The sequence below is a fragment of the Oxyura jamaicensis genome, chromosome 1, assembly GCF_011077185.1.
Source record: "Oxyura jamaicensis isolate SHBP4307 breed ruddy duck chromosome 1, BPBGC_Ojam_1.0, whole genome shotgun sequence".
NCBI lineage: Eukaryota > Metazoa > Chordata > Aves > Anseriformes > Anatidae > Oxyura > Oxyura jamaicensis.
The window spans coordinates 150,161,295-150,186,662 of NC_048893.1; the positions used below are offsets into that span (position 1 = coordinate 150,161,295).

General features: G+C 41.8%; 1 protein-coding gene across 11 annotated transcripts in view; it reads right to left on the reverse strand.

Annotated features, from left to right (window-relative positions):
• Positions 1-10,418: 10,418 nt before the first annotated feature.
• MBNL2 (muscleblind like splicing regulator 2) overlaps positions 10,419-25,368 on the reverse strand; it is a 108,685-nt gene continuing 93,735 nt past the window's right edge. For all 11 annotated transcript variants that reach the window (XM_035319120.1, XM_035319123.1, XM_035319053.1 and 8 more), the window contains one exon: positions 10,419-13,376. In XM_035319120.1, coding sequence (XP_035175011.1) covers positions 13,249-13,376 — 128 coding nt within the window. In that variant the 3' untranslated portion in view covers positions 10,419-13,248. The remainder of the gene's footprint in view (positions 13,377-25,368) is intronic.

Sequence of the window (25,368 nt, forward strand, 5' to 3'; positions counted from 1 at the left end):
TAAGAGTTTGATGTAGCAGTACAGCAAGGGGGTTCTGTCATTTGTTTGTTTGTTTGTTTTCACGGTGTCATATTTTCATATTTGCTTGTTTTACACTTTGGTGCAAACTTCTCTTCCTTATGAGACGTCTTAGCTTCTTTCCCTTTTTAACGTAGTGTCCTCACAACTTGTCTTCCCCAAGGCTATGTTTTCATAGTATTTAGCTCTGACCAATAAACTGGATTACAGAATTCCCTCTCTTCCACTTAGCTACTCACCAAATCAACCCCTAGTGCTTTTTTTATCCAGTTAGCACAGAGCATTTGAGCTCCAACACAGCATTGCTTCTCCTCTTTCAGTCAAAAAACAACCAACTAACCAACCAAAAAAAAAACCCCAACCACCAAACCAAAAAAGTCCTGGCCCTATAAATATTCACCTCTTGGTGTAGCTCTCAGTTTCCAAAATTAGCCGTGAAGGGTGTTGCTATTAACTCTAAAGAGGGACAGCATTGAAGATCTTGCTTAGAGATGTCAAGATTGCTACCACAAGCACCTGCAACTAAAACGTACTGGAATGTACAGCCACAAAATAGGCTGAAGAGTGAATTTTAAGAGATGACAAGGCTCATGCTCTGCGGTGAGGCAGTTTGAGCACATTGAGGTCAGCCCTGATGGACGTCTGCATGACCGTTTCTGAAAGACTTCAAGCAGTCTTTCAGATCTTGTGCTGTTTTTTTCCAGCTTGTGAAGTTTTATTTTGTCTTCCAACACGCTTGCAGGCCCTTCTCAGCTTGATACCATTCTCCAATCTAATAAGCATCATCTTTTCCATGTAGCGCACTGATAAGTGACTAGTTGCTGGATAGTGCCCTAATAAAATAGGTATTCATTACCTTTACTCTTATGACGTAAGAAACTAGATTTGAGCAGGTACAGAAGCGATGTGCATTGGATGCAGCTCGGTAACCACAGCAGTGACAGCAGTGCAGAGAGCAGAGACCTGAGCTAGCTAGCATAGATAGCATATAAATACTCACTTAACCTGAAACAGTAATTAGTAACATAATTTGCAGTTTTCTATCTGATCATCTGATTCTCTAGGTGGTGGGGTTTTGTTGTGTTGTTTTTCCCCTGAGAAGCTCCTATCTGCAAGAAGTTGCTGTCTTTAGATATAGCTGCATGCTCACAGTGAGATCACACTCACACTGAAAAAAATTACCGTTCAGGTAAAACTAGTGATGGCTCAGCTTTTCCATGGGCTGAGACATACCGCTCTCCACATCTCATGCCAGGGAGCTGTTAGTGAAATCTAATTGTTTAATAAAAACTCTACTGAATAATACACATGGCCATATAACTTTATTGTACTTACTCTTGCTTCCTAAAAATGTGCATCACGGAGTAATCAAGTGGATTCCTTTGTCAAAGCTGCTGAAAGCTTAAAAATCAAGCACAGGAGTTCCTTTAAGTTTTTTTAAAAAATAAAGTTTTAATTGGCCATTCTCATTAGTTTCAGCAGAGAACACATCAGATAACCTAGAGAGCATGTAAGTGTCCAGGGAGGAATTGCAGAAAGTGGTAGTCCAGAGAGATGTTGTCACACATGTAGCATGCAGCAGATTAGACCTGCTGCTTGGATGGGAGCTGGCAGAAAATCGATGCAAAATTGAACTGGGAAATCACATTTTAGCACAGGCCAAGAGCCATTTCTTTTCACGCAGCCTTGATGGGGATCTCCTGAAGTACCATCTGGGTGGCTTGTGGCCTTTAGGGCCTAAGCCAGATGTGAAGGGGTTGGTGAGCCCCCAGGTCATCCAGGTGTTTGAAAGGTGTGATCCTGTATATTTTTGGCTACAGTCTGTAGTTTAATGTGGCAGGCAAATTGTGTCCCTGAACTAATTCAAAAGTTATTTGGAAGAAAATTCAGGAAATAGCCATTTAGGCCTCCAAGAACTAGCTGCAGTTTAACATGGGAGGAAGAGGACCCAAGCCAGCAGTAGCTCCAAGTCAACCATGAGTAAACGTGCGACCTGTCAGGAGGTGATAGATCCAGAACAGCACTACACATGCACGTCTCTGCTGTGCTGAAGGTATGTCTGCAGCTCATGGCAGGGCTAGCTGTTGATTTGGGGGCCATAGGGATGCTTGTCTGGAGGGATAAATGTGCGACCCCTTTCTCTGTGGGGCCTGGACCTGTACCTAGTTTAATGGAGAGGTGGATGTGCATGTATGCTAGCTGCAGTTAGGCATGTAACTGCTGTGCCTGCTTTAGAAAAAATACACTTCTGTCAGATAACCTTATCTTATTCTTCTGTACACAGAGGGAGATAGGAGCAGGAAGAGTGACTGGTCACTGTGGCCCTGTTCTGTGAATCACACAGATCAGCCACCACAGATCTATTACAGATCTACTTAAGGTCTAACTTTCCATAAAATACTCTTATAAGCAAAATCTCAAACTTATAAAATGTGCTGGGGAAAAAACAAAACAAAACAAACAAACAAAAAAAACAAAACAAAAAAAACACCTGTGTTGTATTTTAATGAGTGATAGCTCAATTTGCAAATATTATTTAAGTTTCTGTGCCTGTGTACACATGCAAGTGTATTCTCTCTCTGTGTTCCTGTGTGTGTTTGCACAGGCTCAAACCCCACGGAGTTTTTTCTAAACCTGTTTCATCAGGAAATAATATTGTTTCATGTTCTAAATCAGGTAGATGTCCAGATGAAAATGTTGATAATATAGTTAAGTCCCCGTCCACTCCCCAGATCATTTACAAATAAAAGATTAAGCAGTATGTTTTGGTTAAACCAGACTATTTACAACTTTCTTTGCCCTTTCTTATTTCTTTTGTTTTTGTATTTTAGCTAGTGCCTAAGAAATAGATCGTCTCTGAAGCTGATATATTGTTATATGGTGCCATTTGATTAGAGGATGAAACATCTATTTAAAAACACACAAAGGAAATTAAAGAGCAGGAACAGTCTTACTTGCAGTATTTTTCATGGCCTTGAAAACCTTCAGCTAGAGTCTCAGCTGCTATAAATTGGCAGAAACTCCAGTCTCTTAATGCTGCATTGGTTTATGTGACCCAAGGAGGAGACCTCAGGGATCTGTGGGACTACTGTATAAATATCAGAGCTTTCAACCTGCCAGCATCGAAATAAATAATGCGTTTGGTCCAGTCCTGGCTCCATGCTTACATGTCGTGTGCCTTGATTTAAGCAGCATCGCGCAAAGTAGCTGAGGGGAGAGCACGGCCTTCAGCAGCTCCGTGCTTCTCCCTTGCCAAAAGCCCACCCTTCTGGGTGTTGCTGTTTTCATCTTTTGACACCAATCAGTTTATAATACCTCACAATACCCTGCTGAAGTAACATGGTCACTCCTTTCAGCTGCCCATCCAGAGGCAGAAGGAAGCTTCTAATCCCTGCCACCGCGGATCTCGCTGCTGAGGAGCAGCCGCCAGCTCCAGCCCAACACCGCCACGCTGCAGCACGTGTTCCGGGATAAAACTCATGTTGGGACACGTTTCCATCTCCAAGAGGGCTAAATCCCAGTGCTACAGAAACCAGAGCTTATCAAGGCCATTTTCTCTCTCAGTTTTACTGCAAATTGGCTCAAGTGTATAGACTCCTGGAGCTTGAAGCCGCATCCAGCTATGTCTTAGAAAGAAGTGGAAAAATAAAGGAGACAGCTGTCTCTGTGAAAGTATTTGTGAGGTAATAATAGCAATAATAAAGGAAAGTCAAATAGAGTGCTTTCACTGTGATATTTTTAAAAAAGTAAGGATTCAATTGAATATGAAATGATCATTGATTTTAGGCACTTTGACTGACTAATGTTTGATTCTAACTGAGTCATTTTCTGAGAAGAGCAGAAAGAAAGCTGTGCTACGAGGAAACAACTCTGGCTTTGTATAGTGGTGCTGCTGAGTAGCACCGCCGGAGTCCTTTATTTAAACAGGAATAATTTCATTGTACAGGAAACTTGGATTTGAGAACAGTTCCTCTGATAATTACTCCTGAAGAGGAATGTATCTGCTGCATTCACCAAAGCTTGAAGGTGGTCTCATGTCACAGAGGGTCATCTGCATTTGGGCTAAAATTAAAATAAAGGGAGAGGTAAGAGTCACATAAGAAAGGACATAAGATTCCCAAAAGGCAGATCCATGAATAAATAAATAAATAAATAAATGAATCAGACGCACAAAAAAGGTTAATTTCACCAAGGAGTGGCAAAATGGTTCTTTAGCATGAACATCTGATGTAGACAGATGTGAGAGGCAAATAAGAGGAAAAACTATGTCGTGCTTGGATTCCTTTTCAAGTGTCCCTGCTGAATTCTTGCTGGACCTTGTCCTTTCACAGCTCTACACCTTCTGCTTTTCTTAGGCTTTCCACAATACCTGGTAGCTCTCACAAAAACCTGTCCTGTGGATAGTATTCCCCGTGAAAAACTGGCAAATTTCACTTGCCCAATAATTCCATGGGGCTTCCACTTCTGAAAGCAGGTTTCTTTACAGCCAGCCTGGAATGAAACCTGCCCTCTCCATCTTGTCTCTGATCTCAAAACATGGCATGGGGCAGGCGCGTCACTGCCTGCGAGGAAGTTGGATCCTTTCCGGGAAGGTCCTGACCACTCTACCTTCAATGCAAAGCAAATCTGTAATTAAACAATGCTTTGAATACTCAGGCCACTGTGGTTTCCTGCTTTAGTTATGAAAATGAAAACTGTCCGGTCAGTCTTACTGGAAATGACTCTCACGTAAGTTTTCATAAGGCTTTCATAGGAAGCTTCTCCATGTGGTAAAGTGCAGTATGGCTCCTAATTTGGAGCCAAAGGCCTCCTAAAAAGGGCCACCAGAATCTAGGGGCTGAAAATAACTGCCTCTGCATGCAAACTAAACCAGGATCAGCTAATACGCTTTATAAGTAGTAAGAGGGAATTTTTCCCTTAAAGTTTCTCTAGATTCTAAGGGATTCAGGTTAATATGCATACGTAGCGGTGAGGAAAGGTCTTTGATTATTGCAGGACAGGTCACTTGCTCACAAGTCAGATCCTCACCTTTCAGGCAGCCTGCTCAACCTGTGCAGGCAAGAGAAATCATTTCATTGCAACTAATGGGCAAAAACGACCTGTTAAAGAGCTGCATTAGAGCAAGGACCAAAATATGCACCTCTGCCACACGATGGTAAAGAACAACAACAACAAAAATTACACAATCAAACAAAAAACAACGAAAACACCATAAAAACAAAACAACCTGTGTCATTCATTTCTAGAAAGAAAGAAGAAGAGGAACAAGATGCTTTAAAAAACCAACAACTCAGAGGAAAATAAAGGAGCAGAAGCTGGCCGGCAGTGCGAGGTTCGCACGGTACACATATGCTCAGAAGCGAAGCTTGGGTGAAAGTCAGAGCAAGGAGGATCCAGCTGCCTGGGTGCAGGAGCAGGGATGCTCTGTGTGCCCCTGTGCAACTCAGCAGGGGGACACCTCGGGCATCTCTGCAGGCAGCTGGGCTGGGCAGGCTTCAGAAGAGGCAACGCTGTGCAGAAGCTGGATGTTGTTGCCCTAACTGGGCCCCTGGCGAAGCCTTTCTCACTCAGTTTGCCTACACAGGAAGCCTGGGGCTGAATGCAAAAGACCTAAATTCTGTGGGGTAAAAATAAACTTCTGCTATTACGCTAATTCATCTTCCACCTGACTTCATGGGTCCATACAGACAAAAAGATGCCCACTAGAAAACTTGCTGCAATTTGGGCAATCCGTATAAATACTGTGCTACGTCTGGCAAATTGAATGGTTGCAAGTGAGAAAGTGCAGAGTTAGCTGACAATTTGATGTAATTAATTCAGTTTCATTTGCCTTATAGGCTCCCTGTGTGCTGTTGTAAATTATTTTTCAGATTGTGAAAAATAATAAAGCAGAATATTTGAAATACCTTGTTGCAGAATCAGTTCTGTGAAGAATAGGAATTGATCTAGAAGACAAATGAGCACATCTGAAATGTGCATTTAAAGAGGACTAAAGCAAATCTGAAATCTAAGTAGCCTGGCCCTTAAAAGCCACAAAGGATGTGCAATCAGTCTAACATTCACGTAAGCTGGGGAGAAAAACAAGCAAACAGATGTTCCCCTATATACCTGCAGCTCCAAATAAAACAGGAAGTTGAAGTTCAGCTTCTCCCATCAACCAAATAAAAGGAAATTAACTGAAAAGCCCACAGGTTGCAGGGAGAGCCACCAGCGTGTTTCCACTGCTGCTCATGAACACATTGCGTGGGCTCCAAGGTAGAGGCTGAAGAAGGGGCAGTGCCAGCAGCCCAAGGATCAGAAAGCTCCCACTCATAGAGGAGGGAACTGATTCTCTTTTAGGAGAATTCAACCTCATTTTTGCTCCCCTGGAATTGGTATAATCACTTTAAAGATCAAGAAAAAGGGGAAAATGCTTTCTTTCACATCCTGTTGTTAGAAAGCCTGCTGAAATCTGATAACCTTTCCCCACATTAAGTCCCATGTTTGCTCATGTAGCTTTTCTTTTAATCACATTTGGCTTGAGGAAGGACACAAAACAGGACCCTTGCCTTTCACCATTTACCTTAAACCTGGAGAAGAACGTGCAGGATCTAGGAAACACTTGGTAGTGTCAAAGGACAGCTCATTATCTGGCCTTACTGACAGAGAAATTAAAGCAACATGACTAGGTTGGACAAAGTAGAGTACAGTGGGCCCACCTGAAACATTTGGAATAGAACAATTTATTTTCATACAAGAATAGTATATCCCATTGCAAGTGCATTCATACTAAGTTATACAGATAAAATCACATCTCTATTGACACAATAATAATAATGAAATAAAGCCCATGTGAAGACTAAGCCTAAAAAGATGATACTACATGCCAAAGGGGTACAGTATTTCTCAATTCCTCCCTATAGCTTGGTAAGGGATAAGAATATCTCAAAGTCAACAAACCTGTAAAGCCATGTTGTTGATTTTCATTACTTTCTCAAGAATGTTATGTGCTGCTCTTTACCTCCATGAGTATGTGGGAGTCTTAGTTAACAGGAAAAGGCATCAAGGTAGGAGAAAAAAAGAAAAAGAAGAAGGAAAAAAAGCTTAAATATGCAAGCTGAAAGTACTCCAAAAGCCTACAAACAAGAACAGGATTTGTAACCATCAGACCATTTAAGCCAATCTCGTCATTTTTTGATTGCTTGTGCTTGATGGTATTTGGAAATCCAACAATGCCATTGTTACAATTGACAGTCCCTTGTGAAAACAAGTGGAATTAATTGCTTAAACCCATCTGAGGTGTTGTGGAGTGTATGAGACATCTGCAGGGGCTGGCAGACTTGAGTTAAGATATCTATCCAGATCTGTGCTCCTCCAGAGCAGTGGCTTTAGGCCAAGTCGGTACCTTGCAATGTCTGAAATGATACTAGACAGCTTCAGATAAGAAGCTGAATCCCACCCTAACAGCTTTCCAAGTGAGAAAAACTTGCTTGCTCACAGTCCCGAGCAGTGCTGTTAGCTACCAGCTTCAGCATCTCTGAATATGCTCCACTGCCATTCAGTGTGGTGACTGTAAGCATTAAAAAAAAAAAAAAAAAAAAGGAATTAAAATGATTTTCCCCCTTTTATGCCCCCAGGAAAGGAGAGGCGTTCAAGGAAAATGTGAACACAGTGCTCAGTCACCCTTGCCACCACCACAGGCCAGCGCCTGGTTGGTCCTGTGACCCTCAAAGGAGTGACCTACCAGGCAGCTCCACCCTGAGTTGTTTTGTGACTTGGACAATTGGAATAAGGAGGACACTCACCAAAATTTGTTTTCCTTAAAAGTAGTATCCCAGTTCAGCTCTTTGGAGAGGAGAGGGACAGGGCGTCCTTCGTGCAGTGGTTTTCCTACATCATAAAGCCACGTGTACTTTCCTCACTCTGAAAGAAACTTCGGTGGAAAGAATGCAACTGCAACAGCACATTGCATAAGCAGTTCACACCAATAGCTCCCTTTCACATTTCTAAGACTGTTGTGTTTTTTTTTTTTTCCCTCCTGTAGCAGAAGGTATTTTCATAAAACAACATGTAATTTATTTTCTACTGTTTCTGTGGGTTCTATAATTACCGAACTAGACGAATAAGAATTTAGAAGGCATTTCTGTAATTTAGTCATTCACAGCTAATTTAACTGTACAGTCTATACCTATCACAATTTGCTCAAATACACTCTGTTCCAGAAATAGCAACTGCTTTGATGCAGCAGCTGAGATAGTATTTCCCCCCCTTCCCCGCCCCGCACAAGAGCAATAAAAATCATCGTGATCCATCTGAAAAGCCCTCAGAACTGTCAATTATATGACATTAAAAAGGGAGGTTACTCGAAAAAGGGCTTGGCTAGAGAAATGATTGCAGGCATAAAGAGCATGGTATGCATGTGATCAAGTGCCAAGGAAGGTTTTCAGCAATTCAAGGCATATTTTTGGGTCCCACGAATTCATGCAATAAATGCCTCCAGCAGAAGTCACAATACAGACGGACTATGTTCACACTGTCAAACAACCATGCCCACAAGTCCCTTGTCCTCCATCATCCACAATACAGAGAACGTTGTGTCGTTCCTGAGCTTTCTTCTGGAGCAAACCAGCTCTTTCTGAAACAAACCCCAGCTGCTGCTTTGGTGACTTGCTCAACAGACACTCCCAAAATGCAGCATGGACAAGGCTGAACCAGTTTTGGCTTCCTCCGCTGTATACAAACATGCAAAACTATCCCAGCAGGCTCTGACCCCTCAGATGTCACATACCCTTTTGTTTCATGCTGTTAATTCCAGTGGGCCAAGAAAAAAAAAGAAAGAAAAAAGAAAAAAGAAAAGAAAAGGCTTAGATTGCTTTAGACCTTTGAACTGAAAAACAAACAAAACCATACTGAAAATAATAATTATGCCTTGTGGCCACAGCAGCACTGTGTGAGGCCGGAGGAGATGCACAGCCAAACGCAGTGAGCGTGGACCTGGCCCGGCTGCTCTGAAGGCTGATGTTAAGCAGCGCGATGTCCCTGGGGCAAGGGACGTCGCTCTCTGCAGGGGAGGCAGCGTTTGGCACCAAAGCGGTGGCCCTGGTCTGTGTATGTGGGCATGCCGGGCTGCGGAGACACGACCCATGGCCGGCTGCCTTGTGGAGAATACCGAAGGTCTCTAAAGTCTCTTGTTTCATTTTGGAGGCCCTAAAAATTACCTGAAGGAGGCACACTGCATGCAGAGAAGTACAAACCCACCGGTTTGGTGGGGCGCCCAGAAGCTTGTGCTGCCCACAAGAGCTTCTCCACTGCTTTGCAAGTGCCCAAGTTGACAAGAAACAAAGCACTTTTTAGAGAAGAAAATCAGCACGTCGTGACCCTCCCTGGCTGCTGACAGCTGTCCAGAAAGTCACTGCAGGTTGAGGTTTAGCGCAAGACAGTGTAAACAGACAGGGTTTGCACTCTCCAACCTTTAGGAGGTGAATTTGAATTGTTTGCTGCTTCTGCTCCACAATGCCCTCTAACACTCCAGTCCTCTATCTCTGCCAGGCATCACCGTGTCTGTTCTCCATCCCACATGCTTGCTCTCAGCAGGCTTCTGGCTCAGTACGTTTGATACATCCGAATTGACTGGTTGACCTGGTGGTTTTCCACATCACTTGCGACCTTGGACTCCTTTCAAGCCAGCCCCGTGCTGATGCAATGTATACAACCTTATGACACAAATCCTTCTTGATTCGGCATGCTTCTAAGGGAGCAGGAATTGCTATTTCTTTTCTTTTGAAAAATGGATCAGAGGAGATTGTGTCAAGAAACCATGGAGCTGCAAACCAGCGGGTTTCATCCTTCCTCTGTCTCTAAGCTTGCTGTGTGATCTCCTGAGGACGTAACTCCTCTGCAGTGCTGCTCTCCCAGGAGGAACGAGTACCTAACGGGGATGACCTGTCAGCATGAAACCCTCCGAGATGTGGGCACGACAAGAGGAAGGGGCATAATGCGCTGACAGTCCCCCCTCCCCTGGTGGTTACCCATCTGTGAGCCGCCCCGGCAGGCAGGTGCAGGCAGAAAGGGCACGAAATGACTGCTTGGGGCTAAATCCATGCCCAATCCTCTGCTCTGAGCAGGGTGCATGCAGTGGGCACGGATGTTGGTGCTGCGGTCAGTGGTACCCACTGGTCAGCGGGTACGCGGCCTGCAGCAGAAGAGCACAGGCTCCCTCATCAAGCTTCTGTGTGTGTCATGAACCAGGGAATTATACTTAACCGGGAGTTTCTTGAACATGCAATTAAGTAAAAAAGTAAAAATAATAATAATAAAAAATTACAAGCTTTTAAAAGACTACCTCCACTTTCTTTTGGCTGTTTGTGTTGCCCCATCTTGTCAGAGTCACGTCACAAGAAAGGAAAGGCCCGACTCGTCTCTCACTTTAAAATGCTTCTTTTTATTTCAGTGGTTGTACATTGGGTGAATGAATTTAACGTCACAACAGAAATAGAATGGCTATTTAACAGACCACTAGTAGTTATATGCTGGAAAAGAGCAAATGGAGGGATTTCTCGAACGGTTACCGAAGTATTCATTGTAAGCGTTGTCAATTATACTGTATGAGAGAGGCAAACGAAAAGGTATTTTGGTGAGGTGCTGTATCATTTGAAGAAAATAAACACTGAGGCATCTCAAGTAACTTGAAACTACGCCTCAGCTACAGTATTCACTGTCTCTGTGTTGGCCCATCTCATGGTTCTTTTAGGGGGTTTATTTGTGTGTTTTTTGTGTGTTTTTTTATTTTTTTTTTTAATTAAACAAAGCATTTAAAATTTAACCATTTTCATTAGACTTTTTTTAAAATATAAACAAAGTTTTGGCAAATAATATTTATACAGAAAAATAGTTTTAGATCTTCCCAAATTTTGAAATAGTCTATAAAATTACTTTATAAATAAATAAAATGCAGAATCTGTTGTACACGTATTTGCACATCTCTGTAATTGCCTCCTTACTGTTAGCATAGGTTTGTACTTGTACAGTTTTTAGGAATATTACAAAGTCATAAAGTCGGAAAGTGGATCTCTTATTAAAAATACATTTTCTCTTTTTGTCTGTCAGTTTATCTGGATGAAAGACCTGATGTATCTGAAGCTTCGTCATCCATGGGCAAAAAATAGTAGTATTGGATTAATTGTAAAAAACATAGAATAACAGTTATTTTGAAACATAAAAAGTTCACACAAAACAATGTCTTGAAGAGTTATCTACATAAAATATTTAAACAACATGGATAATTTACCATTTAGTATTGTACAATAAGCTACCCAAATGCCTAAATTAACTATTATAAAAAAATAAAAACAACTTTGACAGATATAGGCAAGTTGCAGTGTCAACTACCTAGTTATAATGACTGAGAAAGTCTACAAATATTAGTGTTTTAATAGTATATAATGGTGATACCTTAACTGCTAAAGTAACAAGTTAAGATACATTATTTTCCCACAACTTAAAACTAACGCAACGTTACAAGCACTATGTTAATTTTACAATCGAATTGTGATTATTTTTTTTTTTTCTGTCGGATGATCAAATCTCCAGCTTTATATATAAATAGATAGTAATTAGACATTGGACAAACAAGATTTAGCCTGGAAAATAATTTCCAAGACAAATAATTATATGGTTAGTGCCTTCAGTCGTTCAGAACAGGCAGTGCTGCCAAAGTTTAAAATAGTTTACAATCAATCTGAAGAGGTTAAGTTAAAATACTGCAATCACTAATAATGTCCACATAGAAAACTTATGCTGCAAACAATTATACATAATATCCACTTATAACAGCTGTCTTGTTTTTTAAACAATAATTTAAAAACTATGTAATTTCTGTGATACATGTGCAACATATAAAATGTGAAATATGAAATATTTGGTACAATAGTGCTTGAAACAAATCTCAAATCAAACAAATGAAAATTTAATTATACATATATAATTACCTTGTAAATCAACAAAGTATTTAAAAAAGTAAACAACATTAAAATCTGCTTCATCCATATATATGTATGTATGTATATATAATATGTATATAATTGTATTAAAGATATCTTCATACTTTTGTGACATAAAATATGTTTTTAAAGAAAAACAATTAAAAGAACTATTTTTTCTCCATTCTAATCTGGTTACAATCTTATAATCCAATTAAAAAAATGCAAATACAGTAATGATTTATTAAACTGAATCTCATTCTACATTCTTAGTGTTCAGTTAATAACCTAGATTAAAGTCACTTATGAAGTCTCAGTGACTAAACTGAATTTTAATTAAATTAGAATATCATACAAATCTCTTCACCTACATCCTTCTTCTTTTCCTTTTCTTTTGTTAGTTTGGTCTTTTCGTTTGATTTTTTACGTTTATAGAAGTTACTTCTTAAGAGCTTGGATCTTTTTGGTAATGTGACTATGAGTTTGAGAGATTATTCGCTTCCGGTAAGATTGACTGTTGGCATCAGGCTCACTTTCATCAAGTCTGATGTGACAAAATTTAGGCACTTCTGCAAAGTTTCTTTTAAAAACATTATAAATATACTTGTAAAATAATATTTTCAAGACTTTGTTCTTTTGGGGATTGAAAGGGGTATGAAGGTTTTACTGTGCAAAATTTTTAATTTTTTTTTTTCTGCTATTCTGCTATGACTCAAATGCAACTTCTCCATACAAGTCAAACACCAACTATGTGCATCTAAAGGATTTGTGCTTTACTTTGGATTTCTGGCTAAAAATTTTAGACTGGTGGGGTGATGTGCAGGATACTGGGCTTTGTTTGCTTCCTTTGTCTTGGAGTTAACTTGCTGCGGGAGCAAAACCAAGATTTTTTTAACCAAGAAGAAAAACCCCAATCGTAATTTGGTTTAAAATTAAACCTGCAACTGGCGTAAGTTTTTAGCCAATACAAATTAATTATTGCTGAGCTTGAAAGGTTCATGAACGCTGAATCTCCCAAGACTAACTTAATTGGACCATTTCCATTAGGTATAGTTATGGAGAAAAGACAATATTTGCAAGAATTAAACTATGTTTTTAAAAATCTTCAAAACTAAATGTTACCCTTTATGTCTTGAAACATCACAGCTGGTATCAGGTAGTTAACTATTTTAGGTCGGAGTATAGTAAGCATACCATATTTAATATTCATATATGACATAGCAGCACTAGCTTTTTAGAGTTTGTGATTTGTCCGTAAGAACAAATTCTTTACTTAGCATGCAGTTTGTGGCAATTCTAGAGAGGAGGAGACAGGATAGTATGTACAGTAGCCGTGCTTGGCCATCCGCAGGGAGGCTTCTTGACACTCCGTCCCATTCCTGCTGATTACTTCAGGATTATCTGTGGAGAGAAAGGAAAGTGTGATGGTGCTTCCAGGTGGCACTTCAAAGAGCGGGTCACCGGAACGGGTGGCACTGGTCTGACTAAATCCACCTCGTACGAGACGGCCTCCCGTATCCTTAACGCTGGACGGGAGGCCTGTGCGTTTCACAAACCTGTTCGTCACGTCCTCCAGTGTGTGAGGACACATGAAGGGGACGTTTTAGGTATCAAAATATCAGAGGGGGGCCACTCCAGCCAGAGGACAGCCCTGCGAGGTGCCCCTGCCTCCCCGGCTCGGTGCCTCGTGAGGAGGCTGGGGAGGGCATCGGGGCCTGCTGCCCTTCGGCAGCCCCCATCCCAGTCAGGAACAGCGAGGGGCAGAGGTGGAGGCAGGGCCACTCACCGCTATCAAGCCAAAAAAAATAAATATATATATATATATTTATGTGTGTACTGGGCTGGATGTTTTCAACGAGCTAAAGTGCCTTTTTAATGCGTTTTTCGCGACTGCTAATTTCCTAAGAAATTATCTTCAGGTCAGTGAGCCGAGAGCTTCTTCATGCTTCCTTACAGCAGGAGGCCCAGGGGGAGGGTCGTAATGGCACCTCCGCGCGCCCGGCTGGTCACTAACCTTGCTGGTTTGCCTCCACCGTGTCTGAAACTAAGGGTGAGGCAACCATTTTGCAGCTGCAAGCTCTCTTGCTTCCAGTGCTGCGATGTTTAAATGCAGGATGTGCCCAGCACTCTTCCAAAAGGTGAAGGAAGGCAACTGACTCAACCAGCTGGCCGTGTGGGGAAATGACCTGGATTTCCATCGTCTGCCATATAAATGGCTATCAGTGGAAGGGATGTCAGAAGCAAGGGGTGTGATGTTTTACCGTGCCATTGCTAATCTGTACTCCAGACCTAAGCACAAGTCAAGGAATTGGAGTGCATCGCTTGCTCTTCCTGTTTAATTTGGCACTTGACACATTTTTGAGCTGTATTTGTAGGTAGTACGCAAGGCAGGCATGACAGCACTTTGACCTACTTGTGTACTATGCAGACAGACCGCTGCTCAATGCAATATTTATTAAAAAAAAAAAAAAAAAAAAAAATATTTTTTGAAAATAACTTCAGCAACATACTACCTCTGACATACAGAAAAGAAACACGCTCAGCGCTGCGTGGAAGGCACTTGCTGTAGGCACCCCCGAGACCACATCGAACGCACCTCACACTCCCTGCACCAGCGAGGAGGGCTTCGCTGTGGGTACAGCACCTAAAGCCGTAGCCCCCTCCATCACTGCATGCTCTCTGTACTCAGCTCCCTGACCCCGTATGACTTGCTGGCATGCCTAAAAGTAATCTTTGATTGCCACTGATAATCCGGTGGCGCTCGAAGCCCCATTGTAATGATGCTGTATGAACACCTGCCGGCTCCAAGGGGCTGAACATCTAAATACACCATTCATACGACAAGGACATATATTTTTAATGACTTCCACTCATTGTGGGTTTGTTGGCTTATCGTCTATCTTCTGTTTCCTTTTGAAATAACAAAGAAATATCTTTGCTGAAATAATAAAGCCCTGCCTGTGATAATCCTGGTCCATCTACAGCACTGTGATTTGGCAGTGAGTACAAAGAACGTGGCTGCGCTGGAAATAAGAAGTGACCAACATTATCAGCACTGGTATTTTTAGCATGTAACAGCCCGACATGTCAATGTAATTAATACAGCAGCTTTATCTATGCTGGGTTAGTCATAATCACACAAATGTGTTTAAGGGATCCTAATGTCAGTTTTAATGGAACATAACCTGAAATCTACTCAGTTTTTAAAAAAATAAGATTTCAGATACTGCAGCTGCCTACGTCTCCTGACAATTTTTGAGGGGATAGGACTTGTATTTTTCTATAATTTTTTCCTCCTTGTTTCAGAAATACTCAGAGAAAAGACAGAGAGAGATCATTGCAGTTTGTAGAGAGATGTCCTGAAAGGTCAAACAAGCCTGATGCTCCCAGCCCCTCCAAAATATGGGACAGATGAGGAAGCGGACTGTAGCCTAAGAGAAGGGCCAGGCTGTCCCTGGCACTGTGACTGACCTGGGTGCAATTCATGGGGGCCTCTCAGCAGCGTGAAAGAGCAGGGACCCCTTCCCTGCACCACTCAGGGAAGTAGCAGAGACCACGTGAGGACTTCCACCATCGCCTCCCTACTCCTGCCATTTCTCCCCATCTCTCAACACACAGGAAACAGCGAAGACAAGATGAACACTTTCCTTTTGTGTCCTGCTCACGTGGTGGTGGGTGCAGGAGAAGCAGACTGCAGCTGGAGCCCTCCCCACCGTGCTCCTCTGCAGCCCATTCCCACCACATCTTCCTCGCCACCCCACCATGCACGCAGGGGATGTAACTAGGGCATGTTGCACCTTGGCTATTTCTAGTGCACGTAGGAGTCCTCCTAGGAAAAAACCTCAAGTCTCTCCTTCAGAAGAAGCTTCTCCAGCACAGAGACACAGAACAGAGGAGTTACATTTCTTTTTTAACCTTAGCCACAAAGTGTAAAATGCATCCCATAGTCTTTAATTATATCTTCACACCCTATTTCTCCAAAGATATCACAACTCCACCACAGCTACATACACGTGTAGCAGCTTCTGCAACTGTTTTTTTATTCTTCTTTTTTTTTTTTCCACTGTGTCTGATGGAGAAACATAAAATGCTGAACTACTTTACATGGAAAATACACTGTGAACCTCTCCCGTTTAATCTACAAACGAAGTAATAAACTGTGATGGAACATGTAAGCTATCTAAGTCTGCATCACGGCTAATTGCTCCATGCTAATTGCACGCTGAAAAAGAAGAAATTGTACAGACCACACCAGCCAAAGGACATCCCTGCAAACACTTATTACAGACTCTCTACTCCCTCATTACTTGCAAAGAGGTCCAGCAACCTTCGTGCTCTCTGTTTGAAGGATTACGTCTCATGTGCACATCCACATGACTCATTACATTTGCTGTGATACTATTATATTCATTAAACTTCACAGCAACCTGATATAGTGCATCTGACCATAGCAAGTGTAAACAACAGCAAAAAACCTGAAAAATAAGACTACACAATAAGTGTGTTCGTGTGTGTGTGTGCCACACTCCATGTACAAAGGTCTACAGGCCAAGCACGGGAAAGCACTTTCTCATGGATAAGACATATCGACGTCTGCAGGATTGGGTACAGACATGCCAGAAAACAGACTTTCTGTGACCGCAGTAACAGAGCTAATAGGAACGCTATTTCTAGCAAAAGCAGAATGGCCCAGCACTTACAGTCTGGAATAGTAATGCACAGAAGATTTAATAACAGCAAAGGGCATTTTTTTCTCAGGCAATTGCAGACATAGAGTACTCTCTCCACTGCGTTCTCACTTGGTACCTGCTTGAAGTGCCAGAAAGATTGCCTCTCTGTAGACTAAAATCAGTAACACAGCACCAGTGTTGGCTACTAGACCTCACTGAAATGAGTATATACATAGCGTGAACCTAAATTTCTGCTTTCTGAATGCCAGGAAGGGGTTGCTTTTCCAAACTTGCCAGCTGTAAAAAGCGTCTTTTTCACCTCCCAGATGTCAAGACTTTCTTTCTGTCTTTTCCATCAGAGCACGGCTCTTTTAAATGTTGACAGCCCTTCGGCTGAATGGCCGCAGTGGTCATTCAGCCCACTGTGCAGTACAGAACATCCACCAATTCAGCCAGGACAACCCTGGTTACTCCCAAGGGTGACAGATTCCTGCCGTGTGGTCCCTGGGAATGGCAACCAGGAGGTAAGTCACTGCCAGTGGTCTCACTTCTCACCAAACCGCTGGCCTACAGCTTCACGTCAGCTGGTAGTTCCCTCAGAACCCTGAAGAGAAGGCTGCGACTGGTTATTGTTTCAAGATTTACAGGGTAAAATTGAGAATTTGTTTTAAATTAAGGTGGCAATTCCACCTTTGTGAACTCTTTTCTGACCCCCAGGTTACTCCGTGCACTGTTCCACTTGGCATGGCTCACATAATTACCTGAATTCCCTAGAACCACGACTGGGTACTACTGATTTCATGCACACAACTCAGGGAACTTCTCTGTGTGTTAAATCCAGTTCCAGATTTATCATGAAATAATGAATACTGAAAATTTACCTTTCTGCGTGATTTCAGAGTACAAGAATCTTGTTCAGTTTGGAGAGCTGTCACAGTGAATCAGTGGAAAACAAGAGTTTGCATCTGTCTCTGGTACTTTTCTCTTTAAGAAGTTTTGAAGCAATTTCTCCAAATCACGCTTTGCTCTGTAAGCGTTAATACATTCTAAGGTGGGATTTAAGATCATACTTGATCTCCACATTGCAATGTATTTATCCTTCTAAAAATTAACTTATATGTAGTAACATTTTTAGACTACTGAGCCTTTCATTTTTAGAGCAGTGCAGTATTAGGAGTTCTTTGTAGACAAGACTCATCTCAGACGATTTCAGCCATGGCAAGCCTCAGCTGGTCACCCTGTTTTACATCTTGCTAGCCTACCTCAGGCAACTTATCTTAGCATGAGACAAATTATAAACTCATGATGCTTCTTGTCCTCCACCCAATGTTAAGAGTCTGTGGCAAGCAGTTCACACTGAGGTATTTAACTCGTAGACACCTGCGTCAGGGCAGATGACTCCTACCACAGTGACATTTTCTGTGTTCATGTTTTTCACACCAATAGCAGAGTGGTCAGATATAAGTAGGGTATACATTAAAAACGACAGATATTTTCAGACAGCCTGCTCGTATCAGGCTGTCTTATAACTTCTCTCACTTTCTAAAAATAAAAGTAACACCTAGTATTTCTTCCCTTTGACATGAAACCCAAGACTATTTATATTTCTCCATGCCTTTGGGAAGTGCCGCCATCTCTTTATTTTTCATTTTCTCTTAGAATGCTCTTTTGTGGCATGTGCCTTGTTCTTTATCTTCCAAATGAAAGTCTCTTTTTTTCTCAATCAAAAGTGGAAAAGGATGAGTTTCAGCCTGAATGGCTGAAAAGATTCAGACATTTACTGAGAGTAATCCCCATCGTATCAGTTATGCTTGGCCATGTATAATTTCTATGTAGCCTTGTAGATGGATTTTTTTTTTACCTCTTATGTCTCCATGGCTGCAGCAGCACCTCCAGGGAGCACCAAAAGGAGCCATTCAGTGCCCTCCTACAAGACTCCCCACGGGCTGTAAATCTCCCATGGGAAGTCTCTTCCCGACTTGCTGTCTGGATGTCATAGCTCTTGTGACTGTCACGAGAGGCTCCGTTCCTTGTCTCGACCAAATACATCTACCTACATGTTGATGCATCCATCTAACCTCAGGCTTGCCTCGCTGACCTGTCCATTTCCAACTCTACGTATTCGCTCCAATGGGTTATTTACCAGCCAAGTGCACAGAAATCTGCACGTTGTCACAGCCAGAGTGAAACATGCAGACCACACACCCCTGCACGCCAGTTCTGTCCAGTTCCTTCAGGTAAGCTAATATAGCAATGCCTTTTCAGCGTGAATTCAAAGGGTCAGATACGGTGACAAACATCAACTTTGTTCTTAAGGCTGCAAGAATGAGTAAGGAGAACATGTCAAGATCTCAAATCTGCATACTCAGTATATTTCGTTCCTTTCATAAGGAAAAACAGGAGTGGTCTCTTATAAATAGTAGAGATTAATTTATCATTAAAACTAGATTCCAGGTTTTCGCTCTTTTATGCCTGATTTATGCACTTTGCGTGAAAAGCTTGAACTCTCTTGCTAATAGTTGCTAATAGGCCTTTGGAAGCACCAGAGGGTCGGATGTCCATGCTGAGGTGCACACAACTGCTAGCATATTTTCACGCCAACAGGCACAAGCTGTTGGTCATCAGGGTGTTACAAAGCTGACAAACACTGTCTGAATTTAGCGTTTCATGATGACCTAAAGAAAAGATAAAGGAAACTATGGGATCCCAAAGGACTCAAAGGTTCAACAGCATCGTTCTTCTCATTTAAAACTCAGACAGTCCCAAAAGAGAGTCCAAACCCACTGATGCTGCCAACTTCTTAGCACACTTATGAGCTTCGATAGGTATTTACTCAACTAATACTCTATAATATTTAAGTACAACATAATAGGTATTTACTCACTTCCGTGAAATAGGACTAGTTGCTTTTAAAATGAAAGCAATCTGGTTTTATTTATTCTTCTTTAAAGTAATTAATAATGCAGTACTTGAAATTGATCCTAACATACTCTTAACACATTCCACAAAAATCTATTTCAACTAATCATGCAGACAACAGACAGACTACCTAGAAAATGAGAAAACTACTGCTGCAATATTTTAGGAGCCCCCATACAGAGACTGTTTTGAATGGCCACTCAATGCTACCTTTCAGCAGACCTGAGCTACTGCAGTCTGTGTTTTTCACTTCCTATTTTTAGGTCATTGTCCTTATCTTCTTGATCTTTAGAAGCTATCATAATGGGCTTGCACAGAGGAACTGAGAGCACAAAGGAGTGAAAGACCAAACGAAGCTGTGCAAAATGTCCACTATGCGATGGGCATGTTCCTCTTGTAGGAATATGGGTGCCCTTCTTCAAACGTGCGTTTTCTTAGTTCTCATCGAGCAATTTTTTATTTTTATTTTTTCAGAACCTGCTTTATACTTTCCTCCTACATGCCACCCATGCCCATGTCACCCAAAATGAGCCTACCACTACAAGGTGAACACTGCCACAGCAGGCAGAGCAGGGCTAGCTCTTCTCCAGGTTCCTCAGCAGTAAAAGCTGGCATTCAAATTCAGACTCCCTTCAAAGCAAGAGATGCTCTACTGCTACATCCAGAAGTTCTCTTGAACACAGAAAGGCATCGAGTTCACATTTTCTTCATCAAGGTTACAGATGAGACATGACACTTATAATAGCATATATTTATTTCAGTTACTGAACTTTTTGTTGGTTTTATAAAACTAACTATAGTTATCTCTGAGGAGAACTTCATGTTCCTGACTTTTGCCTACTTAGAGCTTCCTTAATTTTTTTTCTTGTCTGAATACTCTCATATTTCCCTGTCCATGGCAGGGAGGTTGGAACTAGATGATCTTTAGAGGTTACTTCCAACACAAATCATTCTATGATTCTACACAAGCCTACCTACATATTCTTGTGTGGCACTGCATGTAATGTTGTGCCAAAAGTGAAGGCTGTCAGAGTTAACAAACCTCTGCCAGAAACCAAAAGACATGGCAGGTACAATAAATAAATAAGTACCTAAGTAAGTAAATAAATAAAGTCAAGCAATGTTTCCCCCGCAGTTATGTGGGCAGCCTCCTGCACACTCAAAGCCAAAAAGTGGCATTTCTGGTGTGTAAAACACTTGTCCAAGAAATCAGACACTAAGATAAAAATATGATATTAGTTACTTTCAAGGACAAATAGCTGCAGCAGCTGTAGATGTACAGACACAATTATTTCAAAGAGCAGAATCCCAAGCAAGTAGTACATCTGGAGCTCTGCACTGCACTGTCTTGTTAAAATTTTATGATGGAAAAGAACAGACTCACAAGAGCTGTGCATACATGCTAAGAACAATGAGACTAACTCATTTTTCCCCAAATGCCTACAAAATCTCTTGACCTCAGAAAAAAATAATCCTGTGTTTAAATAATAAATAGATGTCCCAAAGGACTTTTACTCAACTTGTCAAAGTATCATTTGTTGAATTATTGAAAGAAAGAGCACAAAGAGTTATATCAAATATATCTCCATTGTATTAATTTCAATACTATGAAAGTTAAAACAGTCTATAACAGGAAAGGGAACTATGCCTAGATTTTTGTTATATAAAAGAACTGTGTTTGCCTTTGCTTAATGCTCACGTTATGTGATACTGCCATCTAGCAGGCTACCGGGGGAAGCCAGGCTTCAGTCTCTACAAGGGTGGGACAGAATTACTTAAAAAAATCAAATTGATTTTTCATTTCTTCCCACTTGTTTCTTGCGTATGGGCACGTGATATAAAACTCTGCAAGTAAGACTTCCAGAATTCTTCATTATCTACACAGAACAGCAGTCTGAAGAGACCAAAAATATATTAAAAGTAAAATGAAGACTTAGTTAAACTTTGCATGAGATTTAAAATAAACTTTGCATGAGATTTAAAATAGAGTTCAGCCAAGTTAATCGGTCGGCCTTCAAGAGCGTGATTTCAGCAGATACTCGGAGTGCAACACGCTCGGTGTTGCCCACTTAAAGTTCAAAGCCAGAGTGCTTGGAGCAGCATTTTGGAAGCGTCTTCACTTTCTGGAGGTTCATTTTGCCAGCCTGGTGTGGGCAATCAGTGCCCTGTCACATGCAGCCTGAGGGCCAGGTGGGATGTCCATCCTGAATCCCAGATGCTAAAGCTTTTTGAAAGTTTACAACTTTCTGGAATTTTTAGACCAAAACTTTCAGCCAAAAGAAAAAAGCCAAAAAACTTTTAGATATCACTGCTTCATAGCAGAAGTGCTTTCCTGCTTGTTTTTCCATTCCCTTATAAACTCAATCTAAAGCTTTTCAAATCAGTAACAACAGTGCTGCGCAGACTCTCATTTATAATATTATATCCTGGCACTAAAGATGCAAACAAAATTTGTTTCCCCTTCCCACCCTCCTTCTTAAAGTTTGCTTTTAACAATCCAAAAAAGGACATTTCCAGATTTCCAATTCACTTTCCCACCATATTGTTGCTCTTCTCCCTGTTTAGCAGGTTTCCACAAGGAGCAAAGGGAGCAGGAGACAGAAAAAGCCTTTTCACTCCTCAGCAGCTCTGACGACAGCCATCTGCCCCACCAGGCACCTTCCTGGGGTGAAATGAGCAGCCCGGGGAAAACACCCTTTCTGGGGACACAGGGCTCTATTTGCAAGAGGGAGCAACTGCCACTCCGTGCTTTGCTCTGTGCAGAGGAAGAAATTCACTTGCATGGGGCTGAGTGGGTGCCACAGGATATTTTGGTCTAATGGCAATCTGCCTTTTCAGGCAGCCCCAGACCGATCCTAGCCAAGAGAGGTGTTTTCATGCCGCACTTCCCCGCTCCCCTCGTGCCCAAGAGAGCTGCCGCTCAGGGCTCCTCAAATCCTCACAAAACATTTGGCACATTAGCATGGCGTTAATGACTTTTTGAATCTGGGCAAACATTTAAATTTTTCTCTTGTTTGCGCTCCTAGAATGTAACATAACCATTTTTATTTTTGCTTTTTTTGGTAGTTTTACACATTTTCACAAAACTGAAGGCTACTGAACGATTTCATAATTAATATTTGCATAATTGCCACCTAATTTAGTGCGAACACTGATGCATAATTTAAAACAGCTGTGCTAGATAATCACAAGCCTTAGCATGAGACAGCCTGTTGATCTTTTAATTCTTTTCAGACGTGGCTTGTGAGTATTTTGTTTTTCTACTAGATCTACCTTTTAATTTCTCTTCCTTGGCTAAAGCTCACATACCCAGCAGAATGACATTGTGACCAGGTAGTATCTCCAATCAGTATTCTCTGTAATTCGCTTTTTTATATGGTCAGTCTTTGGCCCATTTTCACTGCTGTAGAAAATAAAGGCTTGTTCTGTTCTGTACCAAAGTGATGTGAGCAAAACTATCTTATTTAAAGCAATTTGGAAATTGGTAATTGCCCTGGAGTAACCAACAGCTAAATAAGCTCTCACTGAGCTTGAGGACACAGATGAAAACATAAATGCTGGTGTCTAAGCTCCCATCGCAGTGAATGGTGTGGCACAATCTCCTCAGCCAGAGGAGCCTGGAGATCACTTCATGTGATCGTCTGCTACAGGCTCAGTTCATTTGCTCACCAGGCTTTGACTACTTTGGGCTAAGGTCTCCTCCCTGTGGTCCAGCTGCATATTCAGAAGTCGGCAGATTTGCCTGTAGGTCCTGTACGGTATCTGCCAAGCCTGTCTTGGATAACCTAGACATTCAAGGTTATCTTAGGGCAATCTTAAATGTCAGGAGGCACATGGTTAGGCAAGGAATCGAGGCCTGCGCACCTTCAGGAGGCTGAGCCAGGCTGTCCTCCAGACTGGGCTGTTCATCTTCGCTGCCTGCTACAGGCGCTTAAACTTCCAGCTTGCGTGTAGACACGTATACTCAGATACCAACTCTTAGGTGTCCTTATTTCAGCCTCAGTCCTATCCTGTAATCCTTGTAGGACTCAGCAATGTGTGTTTGTAATGTAAATGAAGCAGCAGTAAGGCTTTCTACTTAGAAACTAAAGCAAAAGAAACAAACAGAAAACAAACCAAACCGAAAGAAAGCAAAACAACCAAACAGCAACAACAAAACCAGCTGTAAGTTGCTGGAATTATTCAAAATCGGGATTCGGTACCAGAATTCAGTATAACACTTCCCTCAAGTAATGTCAGGACAGATTGTCCCTTTTTGGAGTCTCATGGCTACCTGTGAGTGAAGCTGAGGGGGGAACAGTTGATCTGCTTGCTCAGGTACTATCTGGTCCACTGTCTGCATGAACAATAATTAAAAGTTTTGTTAAAAATATCCAAAGCATACGTTTACACAGAATTACTGCACTGGTGTTTTGAGGAAGCTGCTTACATTTCTCTGCCCACAGGCACGCACTAGAGGGAGCTAGTACCAAACCCTCCATTTATGTTTCCTGACAGTGTTCACTTACTCCACAGTTTTTGGAACTTTTCTGGTTCCATCCTGCAAGGTAATGCTGTCAACATCCAAAAAACACCTAAGTTCATTAAGCCTGAAGTAAGGTGAAGCAGCTGCAGCCTCCAGCACCATTCTGGTGGGAATGGCTGGAGCAGTTGTGTACGGGGGAAGAGGAAAAGGGGAAGAAGTGAGTTACTGAGGGCTGCCCTCTCTTGCTGCTCATGTTCCTAGACTCCTCCCATAGCTCTCAAAGTCCACCTGCCTTTCTCTGGAAAACCCAAGCAGGGCAGAAGTCCCTGCTCGCTCCCCTCTCATCAGTCCTGGCAGCTACAGTAAGTGGGGTGTTCCCCTCACAAGACGCCTGCATGCAGAAAGTGGTGACACCAACAGATCTGGTGTGAAACGAGCCAGTTTTTTATCAGAACTGCGCCAAAGAGATTCTCCTCCCCTCTGAAGTACACTAAAAGAAAATTATTTGGGGTTTAAAACATAATTTATGTAATCAGGAAACACGAGAGACTCCCAATTTTTCTGTATATTCTTAACTGGGTCTCCCTGCATGTATGCATTACGATATAGCTTTTAACCCTACACAGTCTTCTCTTGTGCCTCATCCACACTCATACCGATCATGAAACACAGAGACCTGCTGGCTGAGAATGAATGACTGTGAACAGGTCAATGCAGGCATGTTTTGCACCCTGTTATTAATGTTATTTTCAGAGAGGAAAGATATATAGAAGACATGAGACGCAGCTCATCTTCTTCCAAAGTACAAGCTGACAGCATGTACTATATAATTTTCTGGACCCTACAGAGTTGTTAGTTTTTTTCAGCTGTCAGCTGAGACTCCATGGCTTTTGGGATGTTGCTGGTTCCTCCCACTGGTGCTTCTAGGACACCTGGATCATCAGACTCAACACAAGAAAGTACAGCAATCTTTACCCAGGCTTGAGTATTAAGCCAAAAGGTAATGAGGGGAATGATTAAGCACTGCTGTGACTCTCCTTTCATGCCTGGAGTTGTGAGAAGCCGTGGGAGCAGAAAAGGAACGGAGTGAAGGCTGCAGGTTGATTAAAAAAGTGCAGTAGATACACTGGGAGGAGGAAACTGTATCCCGCAGAGAAGTAAAGAGGCTGCAGTGTGACACAGACCAGAGAAGGAAATTTTATCTAGATGGGAAGAAAGATGTCCTTTTCTGAAATATACAAGAGAATTTAAACCCACACAAGAGGATGCAAACAAAGGACACGATGATCATGAGCTAAGTCTTAACAGGTGAACTCAAGTTAACTACCTGCTGCTTCTG